General features: G+C 30.8%; 2 protein-coding genes across 4 annotated transcripts; one reads left to right on the plus strand and one right to left on the minus strand.

Annotated features, from left to right (window-relative positions):
- Positions 1-9,586: 9,586 nt before the first annotated feature.
- LOC11435969 (zinc transporter 5) lies at positions 9,587-16,506 on the plus strand. Of its 3 annotated transcripts, none has more exons than XM_039831560.1 (6): positions 9,587-9,834; positions 10,702-10,930; positions 12,268-12,465; positions 14,180-14,712; positions 14,790-14,939; positions 15,743-16,506. In XM_039831560.1, the coding sequence occupies exons 3-6, from the start codon at positions 12,336-12,338 to the stop codon at positions 16,046-16,048; spliced, it is 1,119 nt and encodes a 372-aa protein (XP_039687494.1). In that variant the 5' UTR covers positions 9,587-9,834; positions 10,702-10,930; positions 12,268-12,335; the 3' UTR covers positions 16,049-16,506. The 3 variants fall into 3 exon arrangements, with proteins under 3 accessions (XP_039687494.1, XP_003601469.1, XP_024635724.1); XM_003601421.4 differs by having other exon boundaries at positions 10,702-10,790; XM_024779956.2 differs by having other exon boundaries at positions 9,592-9,834; positions 10,702-10,790; positions 14,486-14,712.
- A 4,212-nt stretch (positions 16,507-20,718) lies between these two features.
- On the minus strand, positions 20,719-21,794 carry LOC11438500 (uncharacterized). Its single transcript, XM_003601424.4, has 2 exons — positions 21,261-21,794; positions 20,719-20,940 (listed from the first exon to the last, which is right to left on the minus strand). Exons 1-2 carry the CDS (start codon positions 21,672-21,674, stop codon positions 20,827-20,829), a joined length of 528 nt encoding a protein of 175 aa, XP_003601472.1. The 5' UTR covers positions 21,675-21,794; the 3' UTR covers positions 20,719-20,826.
- Between the last annotated feature and the right edge of the window lie 729 nt (positions 21,795-22,523).

Genomic DNA, 22,523 nt, shown 5'->3' on the forward strand with positions numbered 1-22,523 from the left:
TGCAAGTTTGAAATGAACTTAACAAGGTTTACTGATGAAATGTAAAAAAAACAATTTGAAAAGACTCAGAGACAGTCACAAGGATGAAAATGGGTCCCACTGCAGGAAATGACCAAAATACCCTTCTGTATGACTTTTTTTTGCAAATTTTGAAATAAACTGTAGAAAAAGCAATGCACTGATTCAGAGACACTTTTGAATGACTTATAAGACAAGTAAAGACACTTCAAAAGGTTTTATGCAAGAAAAACATAGGTGAAATTGTGATTGAAAATACTGCGAGGCAGAGACAATTTGAACTGTGCAGTTGAAATTTGATAATTGACAAAGTTTGGAATGAAATTGGGCCCAGTATTTTTAGGTCCAAAAACAGGGTATAACAATGAGTATATGATATGATTTAGGAGTCGTTAAAAGAATTACTATTACTAATTGATGAAGTTTAAGTTGTTAGATGCATTTGATGAATTATATATTATTATTATTGATTGTGAATCTCACCCCTTCTGCTTGAAAATGTTGCTCTTCGTATGAGTAACTTGCAGGTGATCAAGAGTAGGTTGCTGTGTTTTTGCTGTCGTGAGTGGCTATCCCTCACTGAGTCGTTTAGGTGCTCTGATACGTAACGGGATGGGAACTTTGTTGCATGCCTTTCTATTCCTTACGTATTGTTTATAAATTTACATGATTAAGTTGTTAATTGGATTTTTATGAGATGTTTTGATGATGCCTTCGTGCCAAGACTTTTTATGTTAATGAATTTAATCCGCTGCAAAGTTTGAATTAATATGTTGAAGGATAAATTAGTTAATTAACTTATTTATGATTTTATGAAGTGTAGCATTCCGTTTACATGTTGAATACTCTGATTAATTAAATGAAAATTTTAAGTCGGGAAAACGGGGTGTTACATCAATGGCTGGTATTGATTCATGACAATCTTTGTGAATCATGCACAAATTTGTGCAGTGTGCATAGTAAATGCCACCTTACTTGGAAGGGAAGCTTTTGTGGGCGACATCTCCAGTACGCGACCTCAATGGGTCACGTACCGTACTTGAGTTACTTTTTGTTTTCTTTACCTACATGTGTAGGTTTTTTACGGTAAATGACCTGTTGATGGAGGTTACTATAATTCAGAAATTATTATCTGAAAATTATGTTACCACCAAATTTAGAGGGACAATTCCGGTATTCCATAATTCATGTCTTGTGATTCAGAACACCAACTACTTTCGGTCCAGAATTTATCCCTCCTCCCTTCTCTTTGCATCTTGTTTTTGAGATTCAGGCTTTCTCTCTACTCTCGATCTGTTAAAAAAAACCTTCTTAATCTTCTTTTTCTTCATATTTGCAACCGTCTTGGATCTAAACCCATTGAATCTATTTTTCTTGGATCTGAAGTTGTTGTTCAATATTTTGATTGACATAAGCGTGGTTGAATACCAGAAAGGCAACATATACTTTTTCCGAATACCCAAAAACAGAATCACTTGCTTGTTTTTATATTATGAAAATGGAATTGGTTCTTTCAAAAAAAAAAACATGAAATTGGAATCGGATGGTAATAGTGAACAAACTCTGGTCATCAATCAAAGCTTAAGAAGATGGTGGCGGTGATAAATTGAGAAGAATATGGAAGAAGAGAGTTTGTACATGAACCTAGAACCTCTTCTTCAATGGGGTTTCTTTTTTCTTTTCTTTTTTTATTATAAATGATATTACTTAGTTTTTTTTTTTTTTTGAAGGATTATTTTTTATTATTGTTATAACAACTAGCGAGAAAATACGAGCATACGAGCATGTGAGTGTCTGTCTTTATACTCTTTTTATTGAACTAACGCATGTAAATTTTATTAACGGTATTTTATATGAAACCAGTGTATTTATCCGGTGTTGTCTGGGTTAGACATAATCAAGAAGATCAAAAAAATTTATGTATGGTATCCGCAAATAAAATTAGGAAACGAATATCTAAATAGGTACACAAGAATAGAATAAAATAAATCATATTATAAGTATTCGTAAATTTATAGATGCACAATCAAATAAAATTAACTAGATTTAATAAAAAATATTAACACATATAGAATAAAATTAACTTTTTTTTAAGTTTCCGAACTCGCATAAATTTATACTTGTTATTAAATTAATAAAATTATACAATTGTTGTGTTACTTCAAAAAAATAATCTTCTCTTTATGAAATAAAATATAAATGGATTTCTTAATTGATGGTTTTTGTTTTATTAGTAATTTGTGAATAGTGCTCAAAAGTGATATATTTTTTGTGTTAATTTAAGCATTTTAGTGATTTGTTTTGCAAATTACTTAAGGGAAAATCTACAATTTAATGCAATTATGTCATTTATGCTTTAGTTGCCTTATTTCAATATATTTTAATAGTGTAAGACCATTCGAATCCGGATACCTATACGACCCGACGCACTGCCTTATTTCAATGTATTTTAGTAGTGTAAGAACATTCAATTTATGCTTTTGTTTAAAATATGTTTTGAAGGAAAAAATGTTTATTATCTAAAAGATATTTTTTTTTACAAATACTATATTTACTCAATGACGTTTATTTTGTGTAACATGAATACAAATTCGTGTCATCAAATAGTATTTTAAGTTTTAATTTCTGTAAATATATATATATATATATATATATATATATATATATAAATTTTTGATCCCTAAAAATTTCCCGTCACAACTTTTAATCTCTGTATTTATGTAAAATCATGTGTTTTCTTCAAAATTTTGTATTATTTTTGTCGTCGTGTTTAGTACGTTACAAAAATCTCTCTTGCAAAAGTTTATTTATATTTAACAAGTGATTAACTAGATATGAATTTTGAAGTTTTAACCACCTAAAAATTCATATTTAATTCATATTCAACGGTCTGATTGATTATATTCTATACCGTTTGTCGGTTGGGTCTGTTTTGATTGTCGGAATAATCTCTTTCCATGTTAACTAGGTTTCTAATGAGATGGTTTGTGAGATCGACTTACACTCGAGATTCTGATTTTTGAAATTTCAGTCATTGCTTAGTTGTTATTCCAATAAGGTCATATTCAACAGTCTAATTGATTATATTTGATACCATTAGTCAGTTTATTTTTGATCGTCGTAGTAATGTCTTTCCATGTTGACCAGGTTTAAAATGGGATAGTTTGTCAAATCGACTTACACCGAAGATTCCGATTTTAGAAATTTTAGTTCATGCATCGTTCTTATTCCTATAAGGTAATATTAAACGGTCTGATTGATTATATTTATTTTCGTTCAAATTCTAGACATGTTTCAGTCGCCGGGGAAGTGTAGTTCCTAAGTTGACTAGGTTTCAAAGGGGATAGTTCGTAGATCGACTTACCTCCGGGAATCCGATCTGATAAATTCCAGTTTCTTTCTCCTTCTTGGTATATTAAGGTCATATTCAACGGTCTGATAGATTGTATTTATTTCCGTTCAAATTCTAGACACGTTTCAGTCCTCGGAGTAAATTAGTTCCTAAGTTGACTAGTTTTTGAGGGGATAGTTCGTCCGATCGACTTACCTTCGGGAACCCGATCTGATAATTTCCGGTTTCAATATCCTTTTAGGTCTGATAAAGTCATTATAAACAGTCGAATATTTTAATGACTACACACGAATAGAATAAAATAAATCGTATTTATTTCAGTGGTAAGAGTTTGACTTTGTAACTGCAAAAAATACATTGTCTAAATATCACATTAAAAATTGAAAAATATTACTAATAAAATTTAGGCTCAATTTCTATTTTCGTCCCTTAATTTTTTTTAAGTGTCGCTTTGGTCCCATAAGTAATAAAAAGTCTGTTTGAGTCCTTTACATTTATTTTCGTTACACGTTTTAGTCTCTTCCGTTAGGTTTAATAAAAAATCGTTAGGTTTAATAAAAAAAACGTTAATTGTTGTACATGTGTCATCTTCGCATTGGCTGGAATATATATTCATCTTCTTCATCAAATCTTCATAAAACCTTCATACAAACCCAGAAAGAAAGAAAAACTTAAACAGCAAGAAAACTCATCAAATAAAATTTTACCTTTATCATATGAAATTCAAACACAAAACACGGTGAGTCTCGATTGTTATGAAAAGTAATAAAAAAAAAACATAAAATAAATAATATGTTGGTATATTACATGTGCTTCTCAAGTGCAGTGATAAAGATTTATTAAATAGTTTTTGACTCTTGTTAAAATCAAATTGGTGAAATGTTTTAAATTTAATCTAATTAATGCTATTTAATGTGCCAATTTAAAAAAAGTAAAAACAATATCAAATTTTATATAGACCATCTGGCGCTATTAAAAAAATACTATTAATGAGTGAAGAAAAAGTCAAATCATGGCAAGTTTGGCAGGTTCTGTATAGTCCAACCGTGATAATTTAAATGAAGATGAAGAGAGACATAGGATATTGATGAGTGACACAACAGAGAATTAGCGGTGCAAGTGTAGTTCATAAGTTGAATAGGTTTTTGAGGGGATAGTTCGTCATATCGACTTGCCTACGGGAATCCGATCTGATAAATTCGAGTTCTTATCTCCTTCTTAGTCTATTAAGGTCATATTCAACGGTCTGATAGATTGTATTTGTTGCCGTTCAAATTCTAGACACATTTCAGTCGTCGGACAAGTGTAGTTCGTAAGTTGACTAGGTTTCTAAGGAGATAGTTTGTCACATCGACTTATCTCTGGGAACTCGATATTAAAAATTCCAGTTCCTATCTCCTGCTTAGTCTATTAAGGTCATATTCAACGGTCTGATAGATTGTATTTGTTGTCGTTCAAATTCTAATCACGTTTCAGTCTCCGGATAAGTGTAGTTCATAAATTGACTAGGTTTCTGAGGGGATAGTTCGTCAAATCAACTTATTTTTGAGTTTCCGATTAGAGAAATTTCAGTGACTATATCCTTCTTAATCTATTATGGGCATATTCAACGGTTTGATAGCTCTTTTTTTTTTGTTGTTTGTGACCTAGCCTCGTTTCAGTCGTCGTACAAGTGAAGTTCCTAGTTGACTAGGTTTACGTAGGGATAGTTTGTCAGATTATTTAACATCATTTTTTAAATTTTATCCTTGATGTATGTGTGCTCATATAAATTGTATTTAGCTTTGTGTCTATGTAAGACTTGCTTTACTTAGAAACCCAAAATTAAATGAATTAAATCATTTATTATTTCCTCACAATTCAAAATAGTTAATGTTCATTATATAGAATGAAAATCCTAGACTTGAACAATTGAATGTGTAGTGTAGTTCATTATGTTATGGTTTGTTGAGCATTTGGTCCCTTGTTCGATCCATGCTGTGGTCATTTTTTTTTCTTTCTAATCTCATCTTCTTCGCCCGTATACTGTAAAACGGATTTTTTTGCCCCACGTTCCGACCCGATCGGATCTCACTTGTTACTCAATGAAATTCAACAATTTTTTTTCATAGTTTTGATCGGAATTGAAAGGCATGAAGCAAGCACAAGCTTATTTTACAAATCCACAATCCAATCACATATTTTATTTTTTAGGGTTCTTTAAAATAAAAACACATTTACATCTTTATTTTTTCGATTCAGCATCTAGCTGTAGTCAACTAAGGAAGGAAAGAACAAATAAAAAAACACTGATCTAAAGAAACGCAGAAATGAAAAAACTAATATTTGAAACAATCTCAAATGGAACATGGGTGGAGAAGAATGAGATTGAAGGAGAATAATTTGGATTTAGAGGGTGATGGTGAGGTTAATTCTGGGTGTTAATTTTGAAAGTTTGGACAAAGTAACATGAAGGGGTAGAGATTCAATATCTCCGAGAAAGGAAAAAGATGATTTTGATTGCTAATTTGAGTCAACTCACCATGGTTAACGTTGAGAAGGATTGCAAATGTTTTTGCAACATTTCCCAAAACACCCTTCATTGTATTTGTTATTGAAAGTTCTAGTTTTTATTAGTAAAATTGTATATAATAATTAGGGCCTACAATATAAAACTTAACAGGTAACTTTGACTTTCAATCAGAACCACTCATTAATTTATAATAAATCTTATGGCTGCCATTGATTCTCCAAAGATCAAGTACCGTGCGAGACCCATTCACCTCGCGTACGGGAGACGTCGCCGCTTTTGTGGCCCTTGGTTGAATTGAGTTTGGTTTAACACAGGTTTTGCTTTTGAAATGCTGACAAAGGTATATATTCATGTGTATATATCTCAATGTAAATATAGTATAAGTTGTTAATAATTAGTACTCCCTCCGGTCCTATTTATAAGAAAATGTTAATTTTTAAGATTTATTGTATAATTAATGTATCTTGTTTAGAATATAGACTAAATACATTATTTATGCAATGAATCAAAAAAGTCAAAAATTTCTTATAAATGAGATTGGAGGGAGGGACTAATAAACTACTCCATCCATCCTATAATGAACTATTTGACAATTGCACACACATTAAAAAAAGAATTAAATAATGCTGACAAAGGATTAAATATTGTACAAAAAAGGATCGCCGTACATGCAAAGTGAAAATTATTGTCTTAATAATGATACATGCAAGTATTAAATATATTAATTAGTGGACAAAGGAGTATTTACAACTACTTTTGAAAATAGAAAGGGTCGCATATATTTTGGGATAGATTCTTTATATTTATAAATGAACCGCGCATTGATTCGGTTTTGAAAAAAGGATTCCAAATATAATCAGACCGATTTTCATAAAAGAATATCCAAAAACATATTATATCGATTATATGATTTTTGATTTTTTAATTTGGCTTGTGATTTTAATTCAAATTTGATTGTGACGCTTTTGACTCCTACCGCGGTCTTTTACAAAAAGTTCAAAGCGTCATGGATGATAATGTTGTGTCTCATAGATTTATGAATATAGTTTACAAAAGGGTTAATTTTGCCGTCAAAAAAGGTTTAGCGACCAACCCGTTGCTCAATTTTTTTTTTCTTGTGTAATTTTATACCATAGTATATAGTTTTGAAAATTTGATTTTTTTTTTATATGAATTGAACACCGTTAATATTTTTAAACAATGTTGTTAAAAAATGTACTGCAAACGATAATCCTTTCGGTATTGGCAACACATTTTTACCCTAAACCTTGAGGCAATGAGTTCTCTCACTTATAAAGTTCTCAACCTTCACTTTTCTATTCGATGTGGGACATATAACTCACACACTCTTGAAACGGTTGAGCAATCTATCCAAGAGGCTGCTCCACCACTAGATAAGTACAATACCTCTTTTCACATGTCATTACTTAATGTAATTGATGAAATTGTAAGGCCATACGTCAATGAGCAGCGTCCAAGTTTGGAAGGAGTCACAAAAACTATACCTTTGAAAGCAAACAATAGCGATATCATTAATACATGCGAGATTATTGTGCAAGCTCCTCCTGATTTTGAATCAAATATGACTAATATTCTTGCGCACTCTGAAGATCTGGTTGATCCAAACCTTCATAAAGAACTGGATCTTGTTCAACACATGTTGATTCAAGGTAAATACGTTGACGTCTCTATTACGCCTTATCTAATGAAGAAGTAGAAAAAACAACTCAGCAAACACAATTCCTATAACTCTAATATTAGTTACAATCCAATGATATATCATGGTATAGCTAGCTAGGCCTCCTCCGCCCCTAAGTATATAAGCATTTCACCACTCAGTGAAAAAACTGTTCCAAATATAAGTTCTTAATTTTAAAATATGAAAGTCAATATTGGATGAACACGTCTATAAACAATAATTTAATAATAATTACATACCTTGTCAAAAAAATATATATATATATATTACATACAAAATCTATTTAGGTTGGTATGGTAGTATTGACTTGGGATCTGAAAATGTGCTTCTCTTCAAGGTCAGGTAGATTCTACTCGGTGTTAACTTCAAAAAAAAAAAATTACATACAAAAATTACATATTGCCTTCACTATCAACCTTTTTAATATATATATATATATATATATATGTGTAGTAAAATATAGCATTAATGTTTATAAAAAAATAAATAAAAAGAGATGGAAAGAATGTTTAGTAAAAACAATAATGTCAATTTTTTTTAGGTGTGGAAGTTAGTCAATTTTAACACACAAAAAACTAATTTATATGAACGGAATGAAGTTCCCTTACTTGTCGTCCTTGCAGGGCATTTTTATTTTTATTATAGAAAATCAATTCCTCGTGGAACGCATGGCATTATTTTACCCTAGTTTACATTCATTTTGATCAAGTCTCATAATTTATTTATTTTTTGGAAAAAATTCCATGGACACAAACTACAAACACAAGTTTTAAGCAAACTTACATAAAGTCAAAACTATTTTTTTGTTACTACAAGTTTAGGTGAGTTGAGAAATATAAGGGTTCATCGAAGTTAATCATGAAGGTTCAACGAGCGTTATAAAGGTATTTCCAGATCACCCATCAAATTAGTCTAATGCTTGTAGAGTAGAGGGAGTTGAAATCATAATTTTACGTCAAGAAAACTTACGTAGTCACAAACACAAATATAATTAGACACACACATAAATTGAAAAAATTAAAAAAGAAAATAATTGAATGATGTGATTAAATTATTTCTTATTTATTTTTCTACATTTATGTGAATGTGGCTAAACATTTTTCATTTCTATTTTGTGTTTAAGTAAGACTTGCTCACTTTAATTATGACTAAACTCCTTACCAACTAAACATGGTACCGTTTGACCAGACTTTTTTTCGGTCTAAAAACTACTTTAAAACAAAGTTAAAATAAAGCTCTTTAAGAAAAAAGTTAAAGCTGTTTGGTTTCTTTATTTTTTTTAATTCTAAAGTTATTTTTAAGTTAAAAGTTGTTTGGCAAAATATTGTACAAAACTTTGAATTTTTTTTTTTTTTTGTGGTGTTCGGGGTTCGAACCCGCGATCTTGCATATATTTATACATTGTCTATATCAACTGAGCTAAGCTAGAGAATAGTTTGTTTTTTCTTTTCCAATTATACTGTATAACAAATTTTGTTATAAGAATATCATATTTTTGGTATCATTTAAAAAGATAAGAATTTATATTATATGATATTATATTTTGTTACATTGTTGTTGTCATTGAAAAAGATATGTTTAGTTTTTTTTTTTTTATAAGAAAAAGATATATAAATGTGTAAAATATATATAAGTATAATTTTTTTAGGCATCTATACTAGTACTTTTAATTAAAATCAAAATTATAGACATTAGCGTAACAAGAAAAACAGACATACAAACATAAAATATTACTCTAAACGCTAATGCGTGTGTGTATATTTGTGAGGTTGAAGAAAGGGAATAAAAATATTTGATGTCATTCAATGACAACATGAATAAAAATATTTGTGAAGTTGTGATAATTAAACGATATTAAAATTAAATATATAAGTGATAAAAAGATAATAAAAGATTAATTAAAACATTGAACGACCATTTTAGTTATTTTTAAAATAATTAAAGATTAATTAAAAGGTAAAATTACCATTTTGTGAGTTTGCAAGGAACTTATTATACTTTCATTTCCTTTTACCCTTGTCTATTATTCATTCTTCAACCACCACCACATATCATCACCTCTCCTGGCTATATATTAAGCTCTTGCCCATCATTTGTTGCAATTAGCTAACCCATCTTTTATTTTTTCACTCACTTGTTTCCAATTTTCCCCAAAAAATTCCCTCCTTATTTTTCTTTCTCTATAAACCTCTTGTTTAGAAACACACGCAGAGAGATGAAGAAGAAGAGAAAGAAGAAGATTACACCTACCAAGTAATATATATTTTATTTTCTTTTTAATTCCTCTTGTTGATCTGTTTTAGTTTATCACTTCTTATTTCATTCTTCTCATGAACATTAAGATTCTAGCATAAATACATGTTGGAATAATTGATTAATTAATTAATTTGATTAGCATAACTAAGATCTAGCCTCCATGAGTCATCATAATTAATATATTAATTATTAACAACAACCTTAATCATTACAATTTGTGATATCATTACCAATAACATACTACAACACATCCCCGTAATTTAATTTGTTAAGAAACCAAAGTGAGAAACACAACATGATGATAAATAGAACAGAATGGAAGAGGACAAATACTAAAGAACAGTAGCAAACAAGGACCTCCTGTGCTGTGGATTTTTATGATCAAATTCAAAGCCATAATCACCATTGTTGTCTCAAGTTAATTAAAGTTTCTTACAAAAGATTCCATTTCAATTTTAGGTACCAAAATGTGCCCTAAATTTAAAAGTAAAATTTCAAATAAATTGACATCTTAGCTACCCTACCATTCAATTTCAATCTACATTAATAGCTTGTGGAAGGCCTTTTAAGTCTGAGTTACTAAACAAGTCTTAATATTGCATTGAACTTCTTTTTTTTTTTTTTTTTTACAAATTAATGTTGCATTGAACTTTGTTTATATCATTATGTACTTAATCATATGAAACATTTAATCATTTTGATTTATATACTGTGAGTCTGTTATTACTATTTGGTCCACAGTTTATTGTTTTAGGGGATCACGGTGTAAGTATATATGTCACATGAAGTCATGTTTTTGTTTGCCTTCAATTGTATACTGTTATTATTTGTCCTATAACAACAATGGTTTTTGCTTGATTTCAGTGCTGTTTTCTACATATTGTTTGGTCTTAGCACAAATCTACGGCATAATACCCACATGCATTATTACTAAGGGATTCCATGTGGGTCAAGTAAGTAGAATTTTTATTTGTTACTTGTTTTTCTTTTTCATTTGATAAAAAAAACTTTTTAGTTCAATTTTCTGCATCCCCGCCATACTTTCGGCTCTCATTACAAGTTTCAACTAGTGAAGTCCGCATACTTCAAACATGTAATTAATATTATTATAATTAAGGGTTAATACCACTTTTGGTCCCTGTAATATTAATATTAGCGAATTCTAGTTTTAGTTCCTGTAAAAAAAAAGTTTAAATTATGTCCGTGTCATTTTAAATTCTTCCACTTTTAGTCCCTCAATTGAACACATCAGCAGAATCTGCTGACGTGTAATTGATGATCGTGTAATTTTAATATTTTTTAATCCACATGATATTTATAATTATTTTCATTATTTAAAATTCTAAAACATAAAACATAAATTAAAAAACACAAATATTTTCATTCCCTCATCTCTCTCTGCGATCTATCTTCCCCCTCCTCCGACCACCATCTCGGCCGCCGTCCATCACATCATTGAAGCGCACCACCCTCGTTCTCCCTCTCCTTCTACACCCTCCACTGTCATCTCTTTGTCCCTTTTCCACATCTCTCCCCTCCATCCTAATCTCTCCCTCATCAATCAATCACCACCACACCCTTCCTCCTCAATCACCACCACCATCCTCGTCGCCACCACCATCTCACTTTAATTCTAAATCGTAATTTTCTTTTAAATTTTCTGGTGTTTTGATTTGAAAGCCCCTAACCTTATAAGTTTGCATCAGATTTGTTTATACAATTAATTCAGATGCATTTGTCAATTTGTTTCTCAAAACTTCAGATCTGAAATCTAAAATTTAAGTTGGGGTTTCATTTGACTTGTGGTGTTAATTGATTTAGGAGTTCAATTTGATGTAGGGTTTTGCATTGAAGAAGAATAAGAAAGAGAATGTTTAAAATGGGATGGGTTGAAACAAGAAAATGTGAAACATAGAAATAGATGAAGAAGGAGATCAAGAGGGTTAGTAAATTTTTTTTTGTTGAAGATGAAGAGTGTTTGGAACGAAAAAAAGCAGATGAAGAGGGTCTGTTATTTTGTTTCAATTTTTATATTTTTCTACTTTAACAATGTTTTAAAGTTTTTTTTTAATAAGTATAAATCATATCCCTCAAAAATGAAATAATTATAAATCATAGAAAAGCCACATGAAAATAAATTTAATAAAAAAAATAAAAGAATTACACAGTCATCATGACATGTCAGCAGATTCCGCTGATGTGTTTTATTGAGGGACTAAAAGTGGAAGAATCTAAAATTACAGGGACAGAATCTAAACTTTTTTTTTACAGGGACTAAAACCGAAATTCGCTAATATTACAGGGACCAAAAGTAGTATTAACCCTATAATTAATTCTGATATAGTTCTTTTGTGAATAAGTTTTTTTTTTTAAAATGGAAAATAATGTTTATGAAGTGATTAGTAAAATAATACAAGTGTTGATGTATAGACTTATGCGAAAGTAAGGAGTGGGTCAATAACTATTACAGCACCAACTTTAGATCTCTACTTGATCTAATGGCTGGTAGTATACTTTGGTACACCCACGTAACAATGAAGAACATGAATATCTACCAATATCCCATTGAAAAACTGAGGGTGCAGCCGGTAGGCCTAATTGTCGCTTTTGCTGTGATGGCCACACTTGGTGAGTCATATTGACTTAAACTATATTACAAGCTTCTATGGTCTTCATTCTTTTGATTGATTTATATCATTATTTTGTCATTTTCCTTTCAAACGAAAGGTTTCTGAAATCATATTACATTGTTGGGCTTGTATTTTAATATAGTTGCACATATGCACCTTATGATTATGGTTATAAATTTTCAAGAAAACATTCAGCTTTACGCTTAAGATTGAAGAATCTGTTTATTTATTCTTTAGGCCATAAATCAAAAGATCCTATTTTGAGAAATGAGGTATGGTTATTTAATTGATCCAAGAATGAATATACCAACAATGGATTTGTCCAATAGTAAAAGACTTAAAAAAATCTGGTATGGTTAGACTCCTTAAACATGTGGTCATGAGTTTGATTTTGACTCATGCTTATAAAAAAATCTGGTTGAATGGAGAGAACCGACCTGCATGCTGGTTTATCATAACCATTCTTGCGTTTTAGTGAATATTCTTATTTTAGGAAGGGTTTGATTCCGACTCATGCCTAAGAAAAAATTTGGTTGGACGGGGAAACTCCACCTCCCCACTGGTTTGTAAGTAAGATACGATCAGCTTTTACTGTTTAGTCCAAAGCATTAACTTTTATTATTTCAAAAAGTTTATTTATATTTTTTAAAATTTTTGAAAATTAATTTCCATATTTTTAAATTTATTATTTATTTTTATATGTTTATTTTAATTTCAAAATATATTTTTTGTTTTTAAAAAATGATTTTAAAATAATAAAATTACAAAATCTAGTGATGAGGGAGTATGGTAAGGATGTGTTCTTGGTTTGATCTAATGGTTAAAAACTAACTTTCCCATGGTGGGAAAAATTAGCCTTTCCCATACTAAACTTCACCTAGAATATGAGTTGAAAATATAGTGTTAGTAACTATAAATACCCACTCATACACAACAGCAAAAGTAGCATAACGTAAGCAATAGAGAGAGATAGTTAGTTAGTTATCCATCGAACTAAAAAGAAGTGACCCCATCACAAACTGTAATTCTCAATCATTTGCAAATCCAAACTCATGGCATAGTACTTAGTAGCATACCTTATTACCACCTTCCAAAACTTCAATCATGCTGGCATGAAAAGTACCAGTTTTCCATTCATATATATATATGTATTTTTTTTCTTTTTTATTTCTTTTTCTTAGTTAAATAATTCTGGATTTCCAAATATCGAAACTGAAAGAGTTGACTATGAATTTGAGCTGTATTTTTTGTTTTTCATAATAAGACTTTATTGAGCTGTACATTTTAAAAATAAAATAAAAAGAAAAAAATATCGTCATTTAGCACACTGAAATCATGTTTTTCCCTCCTAGCTTATTGTCTTTCTATGCTTAAACACTTCAAAACCAATGTCCAATACACACTTATGTCGACATTTTACGACATTGTATAGTCTAATAAAATAAATAACAAGCCATATGAACGGAAACAAATTCCATCTTTGTTGCTGTCAGTATGTGCATATTATAATGTAACATGGAAATATCAGATTAAATATTCAATCACAATTTTGAAAACCTACAAATTCAACTAACAAAATATCCATATAAACTCATCTTTGTTATTGTCATTAAGTGCATATCCTCTTAAATCTGAATTTCTAACCATTGAAATGGGATTCAAACTCTTTGTTCTTTCGATCTTCATTCTCTTTATAGTCCCAACTCTAATAGCTGCAGAGTGCACATGTGACGAAGAAGATGAAGAAAGGGACAGATCAAAAGCTCTACGCTACAAAATAGCGGCTTTAGTGTCAATATTAGTTGCAAGTGCAATTGGTGTTTGTCTCCCACTTCTTGGGAAAGTGATACCGGCATTAAGCCCTGAAAAAGATATATTTTTTATCATCAAAGCATTTGCTGCCGGTGTGATACTGTCCACCGGTTTCATTCATGTGCTTCCTGATGCTTTTGAGAATCTTACTTCTCCATGTTTAAACGAACATCCTTGGGGTGATTTTCCCTTCACTGGTTTTGTAGCTATGTGCACCGCTATGGGGACTCTTATGGTTGATACTTATGCAACCGCTTATTTTCAGAACCATTATTCTAAAAGGGCACCGGCACAGGTTGAAAGTCAGACAACCCCAGACGTGGAGAATGAAGAACATACACATGTTCATGCTCACGCATCACATAGTCATGCACATGGTCATATTTCTTTCGATCAGTCATCAGAACTTCTTCGTCATAGGGTCATATCACAGGTAATAATAATATAAATTTAATCATATAAAGATATTTGTGCATGAGATGTGAATATGATTTTTTGATTTTATCATAGGTGTTGGAGTTGGGAATTATTGTTCACTCTGTTATCATAGGAATTTCTTTAGGTGCTTCAGAGAGTCCTAAAACCATAAGACCATTAGTGGCTGCGTTGACTTTTCATCAGTTCTTTGAAGGCATGGGACTTGGAAGTTGTATAACTCAGGTATATCATATTACATATATATCATTCAACTAGTGTGAATGAATTATAATCAAGTTATCTCTGACCGTTCATGGGGACCATGAGTTCGATTTGGTTGATGTGAATTGTGAAATATTAACTATGGATTAGGATTTTTCAAATATAAGTGCGGTGAACTATTGGTCACACTTGAATCTAATATAAAGATAAGATAATTTATGATTATTCTTATATATGTTGATTTTTCACTAGACATCTTGATCCTTTCAAGTGTTTTGTGGCCAATGTATTTGTTTGTTTGGTGCCCTTGTTTGTTGTAATATGTTCAAAAGATGTCAAATTAAATGCATGATCGTTTATCCAAAAATATTATGTAATGAAACATCGTCTTTTCATTACTTTTTTTTTGGTGGTACACTTCTTTTTTAGTATGCATTCTTTGCTCTAATTTCTTAATTAATCGGTGAAGGATTGCTTTATGCATAAACAATTTCACATATCATCATTATTTGTATTAAACTTTAAGTTTTTTAATATAAAATATAGAAATCATGAAAATTGTATCTTCAACATAAACTATAAAAATGTCCGTGAGAAATTCAATAATCACCTTCAACCGAATCTCCATAAACAAATAAAAAAATTCAACTAACAATGTTAAACTTTTCTATAACATTTAGTTAATGTTTGATTATGCAAAACTAATTTCTATAAGTTATGTGTTTGTTACATTTCAAGAGATTGTGCACCTTAATTGAATGTAAAACAAGAAAACATCAACCAGCAGCATTGTTTTTGACTTATTGAAAGTGCAACCATTGCAGGCAAATTTCAAGAGTCTATCAATTACTATTATGGGATTGTTCTTTGCTTTGACAACTCCAGTAGGAATTGGAATTGGCTTAGGGATCAGCAATGTTTATGATGAGAACAGTCCAACTGCTCTTATTTTTGAAGGAATCTTCAATGCAGCTTCAGCTGGGATCTTAATCTATATGGCACTTGTAGATCTTCTTGCTGCTGATTTTATGAATCCAAGGATGCAAAAGAATGGTAGGCTTCAATTAGGATCCAATATATCTCTTCTACTAGGAGCTGGTTGTATGTCTCTTATAGCCAAATGGGCTTAGCTAGGTGTTTGTTTGAGTATTCTTAATTTTCATTTCCTTCCAAATTGTTCATTTGAAGTCCTTGATAATTTCCAAATATGCCTATAACAATAGACCTACTATCGAAGACGACGTGAATATACAGTTTCACATGACATTCAGCTTGAACTGGTTTATGTTTATCAATTCTGGCATTTTGGTGGACTATTTGGGATTTGAGAAATGAGTGATCTCATTTGATAAGTCTGATTTCTGTGTTATTTTGGGTTGGATTATGATATTGTCCATCTTGACTTGATTAAAGCTGGACCGATGTCTATATTATGAGTGGTGTGTTGAATCTCTATGTTGTATTCGAAGAGCCTAGTCGCTTCGCCTTGCTGGTTTTGGCAAGGGCTTGGTTCTGGTCTTGTGCTTCTTTTCCTGCGTGATTATAGTACTCATTGTACTTTCATCATAATATATTTTAAATTTTTTGATTTGTTTGTTCAAAAGTTTACATCCAGGAAGATTGATAGGGTTAGCAAAATTACCGTTCTCAATAAGTATATGATTATATAACTTGGCTTTGTTTATTCTATATCAACGTTGTTTTTTCGTCTTGCAAAGGTTCTCTCAACATTATTGATGAATAATTCACTAAAATGTAAGTTATGTAACGATTGTTATATCATTCTAAACTCTGAATGTGCTATCACATTCATACCATCAGAATATAACATGTATAATATTCATCGAAAGATATTGAATTACATTATTTGACATTTAAAGTCATTTGTTATTTTTTGATTTCATCAAAAAATCAATGGTGAACACTCTAGTATTTATAGAGTTTGTTTGGGTATATGTACCTCATCCAATTATTAAAATAAATTTATCAATTTTTTGTTTTGAGAATTATTGAATATGAATCCTTTTTACCTAATAGTTTAAAAGTAAAATATGCATTTCGTTAGTAATATAGTTTTTCTTGAATATCATTTAGATGAAAAATTCATGAATATCTTCTAGATATAAATTTTAAAAAATTATAATATACTAATTATAATTTATTATAAAAAGTATACATAAGACCCTTAAAAAATGTACATAAGACAAATTTTTATGACTGGTCAGTTAATATAAATTTTTTAACAAACTATGTCGAGTAGCGTTTAAACCTACAAATTGCTTATCACTTTTTTTTGAGGGAAAATTGCTTATCACTCTTTATCTCAATTTTAATCATATTAGTTTAAATAGTAGAAATCAATTTTTCATATCGGTATCCACTAATTTATCCACTTATACTTTTTAAGAAAATAGAGTCTATTCTCTCCAAAAATAAAATAAAATAAAGTAGAGTTTATATTATTTTGTTGAGGTTGGATTAACATAAAGAAAATGTAAGGAAAAGTGGTGTTTCCTGTGTCTGTTTAGAGCTTCTCATATATGCACGTCCAAAATCCAAATTAAATGACACCACATGATACTTGAGAGTTGGCACACATGTAATGTAATAGTGTGGGACATACATTAAAAATAGGTTTAAACGCACTCTCCTATCCTCTAAGTTTGCAAAAGTTGCAATTTTAGCCCCCAATTAAAAAAAATGGTAAAGGTGACCCCCTATATCTACCCATTTTGTAAAACGCAATTTGGATTTGGTCATGCCTGCATGGCATGCCACATGTGTAATTAGTTATTTAAAGAAAAATAAAAATGTCATGCATGTATATATGAAATTAAAAATAAAAATAAAAAATAAAAAAAGCAAGAGGGAGAACCAAGCACAGGAATAACAGCAACTACATTATCATTCATCTCCATTCAAATAATATGTTCATGGTATCATTCTCAAAATTTTCATTACATTTCTTTTTCAATAATTAGGAAATTCTATAACATTTGCCCTTTTTCTTTCTTCAACAGCGAGAAACCATAAGCAACTTTTTCTTCTTTTTTTGTCATATATTTTCCTTCCCAATCGCATCTATTGCAACAATTAATTCAAGTTCTCATCAACAAGATGAAAACCACCAACAACAACATCACGTTTTTTAGAAAACAAAATTTGTATTCAATCCCTATCAAATACATCTCCCAAAAACTTAATCCATCTATCATTTTCCTCCTCTTACCCGGTTCAATTGTCCAACTAAACAACAACAACACTGACATTCTCACTCTTCTCGTTCCTGACTTTTCTCTCTCTCCCTGATCTAGTTGTGGCGAAACATGGTGGAAATGATGGTTGTTGTAGGAGGTCGTAAGTGATGGTGGTTGTCAGATCTGAGAGTATCACAGGTGGTGGTGGTTGTGACCAATGGTTGTCAGAACTGAGACTCATCTCTCTCAAGCAGTAGTGGATGTAGAGAGATACGGTGGTGGAGAGGACGGTGATGAGAGTGGTTTTGGTGGGTGAGAGATGAATCTGAGAAGGTTGGTATGGTGGTGGTGGTGCTGTAAACATAGATTAGAGACGATCTTGTGGTGGTGATAGGAGAATAGCGGCGGCGGTGGTGGTGGTGTGATAAGTGCTTATTGATCATTTAATATATGGTTCTAGCTATTTATTCAATATTGTTGTTATTCTTGCATTTAATGTTTTATTGAGATTCAAAATGATATGGACACATATTTTTGAATCTAGAAATAGAATAACAATCTATCTTAAGTTATCACTCTAGACATGGATGTTGATATTTGATAATCACTTTTAATCTATATGATTTAATGCTTTTGGGTAATTTAATCGGTTGGGAAATCGTCGATAAAACTATCCAATCGACTTTGTGATCGTTTAAATGTTTGGAAAAACGATGTTTAAACGATCCCTTAGAAATAACGATATCATTTGGACACGGATGATATTGTCGAGTGATTGTGATAATATCGTTTAAAAAGTTAGGATCCGTTAATCGATCGAGAGATTGCAGCTGTTACGCTTGGTTGATGTCTCTGACCGCAAGCGAAATAGCCCTATCTCTTCTCATTTTACTTTTATGTCGATTAGGAAAATAGTTTTACGCAAACAAACAATTTATACCCAAACACTTAACATGACAAATATTGTGAAAATGCTTATGAAATATGTAACTCCCTGTGGACTCGATCATATTATACTTACGTGTAAATAGTTTTATGAGATGTAAAAATCTTACATCATGGTGGTGAACAAGATCGGAGATGAAGGTTGAGGTGGTGTGGTGATGTAATATTCTGCATTTTTTAAAAAGAAATGGATGAAAAAGATGAAGAATTAGGTGAAGAAGATGAATGTTAATCTCTTCAATTAATCCTTTCATTTTTCATTTTTTTTAATTCTATAAATACACATGTGGCCTTTTTCATTTTTTTTAATTAAAAAAATACACAGTTGGCAATTTTTAAGTTAAGTGGCATGACACATAGGTTTGACCAAGTCAAAATTGGTGTTTTGCAAAAGGGGTTAAACATGAGGGGGGAACTTTTGCCATTTTTTTTAACAGGGGCCAAAATTGCAACTTTTGCAAACTTAGGAGGTAAAAAGTGTGTTTAAGCCTTAAAAATATTGTCGTCGATTGATATAATATTTGCTTCTCATCTACAATGTGTTCAGTTTGATTGATCAAAATCCACCCTAATTTTCTTGATTAATCAGGTGGATGAGGGTGATAGAGTTTCAATTTTGTTAGTATCATAATTTTGTTTTTTTGATACGTGTATGTCGTTGTTGTTGGAAACTTTGAATGTGTGTTTTGGAATTGAATATTGCTTAGCTATAAGCATTTCTCTAGACAAACATTTCACATCTCACGTGATAAAATATGGAGTTATTTTGGTTTTATAAATTAAATATGTTGTCTTCATTTTGACAGAATTTCATTGATTAATATGTAGTGATTTTGATATGGATTTGGGTGTTGCATGAATCTTCAACGCGGCATTTACATGAATATTGATTTTTTGGATAGTAATTTTTTGTCTCCGAGGTTGCAGACGAGTAGGAGACTGCGATTAGAATGCAATTTATTTATGTCTATAGCAGGTAGGAGCTAATTGTATGTCCATTCCAGATAAATGGGATTTGGTTAAGCTTTTTTTATGTGATAATGACCAATTTTTTATTTATTACCGATTTGTTTTTGGATCCTATATGATGAATGAAACAGTGTATGTACTATTTTATGGTTATGTTAATCTCAACATAGGGTTGCTAGAAATTATATACTAATCAACTAAAGCTTTTAAGTTGAATAATATCCATTATAAATGGGAGTGGAGTTTTTGTATAGGGGATCATGAAGCAATCTGTGCAAACTACAGATTATAAGCTTAACTCATTGGTATTGAACCAAACAGATTATGCAAAGATGAATGTGTGAGGATACTTGATCAGGCAAGAGGTTTCTAGGATAGATCATGTTACAAAGATAAATTCTGCAGCAAATAAACATGTAATGGAAGGAGATTTATATGAAATATGAACGCGACCCATTTCCCTCAATCATATATGTATTGTTGAATCTGGATCATCAAGGTGCTCTATCAAAACAATCAACAAAGGTAGTTTCTCCTTTGGATTATTGGGGGAAGATTGCTTGTTGGTATAAGAACATGACCAACACCAACATTGGTCATGTTGTATATGACATGATGCACCCCCAAAATATTGTGTTGGTGAAAATTTTCAATGACATTTCGTTTATCTTATTAATAAACATAACTAAACGTTTTCAATATTCTCATACATATACTTGAACTTAACAACAAAAAGAGATAAACGTGGGAATAGACAGAGTGCTTTGGTTATTGATCGAATACCAATATTACAATATTTAAAAATCTCCATCTTTGAAAGACATTGGTAGCATCACATGAGCAATGGGGTCTCTCTTCACCTTCCATTTCTTGAACTGTTTTGAAGCAGCTTTCAATGCCCTGCCCCATCTCTGTATCAAATAGCACCCACAACCACAAGTTATCACCAATAATTACTTCAATTTCAACATTTTACTAAGCTAATCAATTCAATTAATCTACATAAAAATCTCAACAATAGTAAAGTGACCAAAAAGTTTTCAAGGCTCTAAATACTTATTACAAACTATCACTGTGTGTTAAAAAAAAAAAATAAAATAAAATAAAATTTTGATGAATACCCATTTTCATAAACCAGAACACAAAATAAAAGATATGCTTAAAAAACATAAACCAATTGATAAATAAATGTAATAACATAAAAAGTAACAAATAAGTTAAAAAGAAATACCTTATTATTGATGATGGGGTTACAAGCACATTTGATCCTTGAAGGTGTTGGAGAGAAATCAGAAGCAATCTTCTTGTTCTTAATGAAACCAAATTTGAGATTGAAGGAATTAGAAGTGAACTTCTTCCTAAGCTTAGAACCAACCTTGTTGACACTGCATCTAGCTCCTAAGGCAATGTCATAGGAAAGTTTCTTTGGAGTAATGAGATCCAAATCCATGGGAGAGTAGGGTCTTGGAACCAAAGGGGACCAGATTGTGCTTTGAGAGTAGTCAAAATCATAAGCAGAGTTATCTGGGAATTTGCAGAGAAGCTCTAGTGACATGAATGGTTCTAAATATTCAACAACTTTTGTAGTGTTCAGTAACAATGGTTGTTGTTGTTGTTGTTGTTCTGCTTCTTCTACAGATTTCATTGCTGAATCAAAGTGTTACTGTTTGGTTAGTTACTTTCTTTGTTTTCTTCAAAAGCTTTGGTTTGGTTGGATTTGTTTTGCATTGTAATCCAATAAAGGAGGAGAGAGAAATAAACGACAAAAAAAGGAGCCGTTGTATGTCATGTCACAACTTATTTTATATAAATAAAAGTAGCAAACAAATAAATAAAGGATATTATTACTTCCATCAACGTTTAATACCAATATTACATATAAAATACCCTCTACGTTCTTTTTTATAAAAAGTAATTAGACTAATTTTTGTCCCAATTATAAAAAGGAAACTTCTACGAATTGAGGTGCACTGATACACTCAAATTTTTGGATGTAACATAGAATTTGCTTTATAAAAAAATATAATATATAAAAACATTTTCAACAAATCAGAGAACTGTGAGAAACATGGGTGGAGAAAGAGTCCCATTTTCATGGTATGTATCCTTGAGAAAGTCCAATAGCATGAATGCTAAAACAAGTTAATTAATCCGCTTGTTTTCGGTAGTTGTTTCTTTCATAGCTACTCGAAATTAAAACCATTTGATTTTTTTTTATTATTAAAAAGTTTATGTGAGTTAGATCTTGAATTAACTAGAACTGATATAGACTTTAAGGTTCAAAAAATTGTTGATAAAATATTAGAGATTATCCACCAACAAGGTCATTACAAGAATTGAAGATTTACCCTTGTTTTTTGAAGTGCGTATTCAAATTGAATAAATTATTTAAAAGCACTAGAGCACGTAAATTTTCTAATTTTCACAGACATGTATGGCATAAGTGATAAACACTTGAGCCCATTAACCATTTGTTTTTGGCTTCAGTTCCTAA

Source organism: Medicago truncatula, chromosome 3, assembly GCF_003473485.1.
Source record: "Medicago truncatula cultivar Jemalong A17 chromosome 3, MtrunA17r5.0-ANR, whole genome shotgun sequence".
In the NCBI taxonomy this organism is placed as follows: Eukaryota; Viridiplantae; Streptophyta; class Magnoliopsida; order Fabales; family Fabaceae; genus Medicago; species Medicago truncatula.

Excerpts from the sequence above, each read along its gene's own strand:
- LOC11435969 (XM_039831560.1), top strand. The coding sequence starts at position 12,336 with ATGGCTGGTAGTATACTTTGGTACACCCACGTAACAATGAAGAACATG. Across the intron at positions 12,466-14,179 it reads TGCTGTGATGGCCACACTTG|CTGCAGAGTGCACATGTGAC; the intron begins GTGAGTCATATT and ends CAACTCTAATAG. Across the intron at positions 14,713-14,789 it reads GTCATAGGGTCATATCACAG|GTGTTGGAGTTGGGAATTAT; the intron begins GTAATAATAATA and ends ATTTTATCATAG.
- LOC11438500 (XM_003601424.4), bottom strand. The coding sequence starts at position 21,674 with ATGAAATCTGTAGAAGAAGCAGAACAACAACAACAACAACAACCATTG. Across the intron at positions 20,941-21,260 it reads ACCCCATCATCAATAATAAG|AGATGGGGCAGGGCATTGAA; the intron begins GTATTTCTTTTT and ends TATTTGATACAG.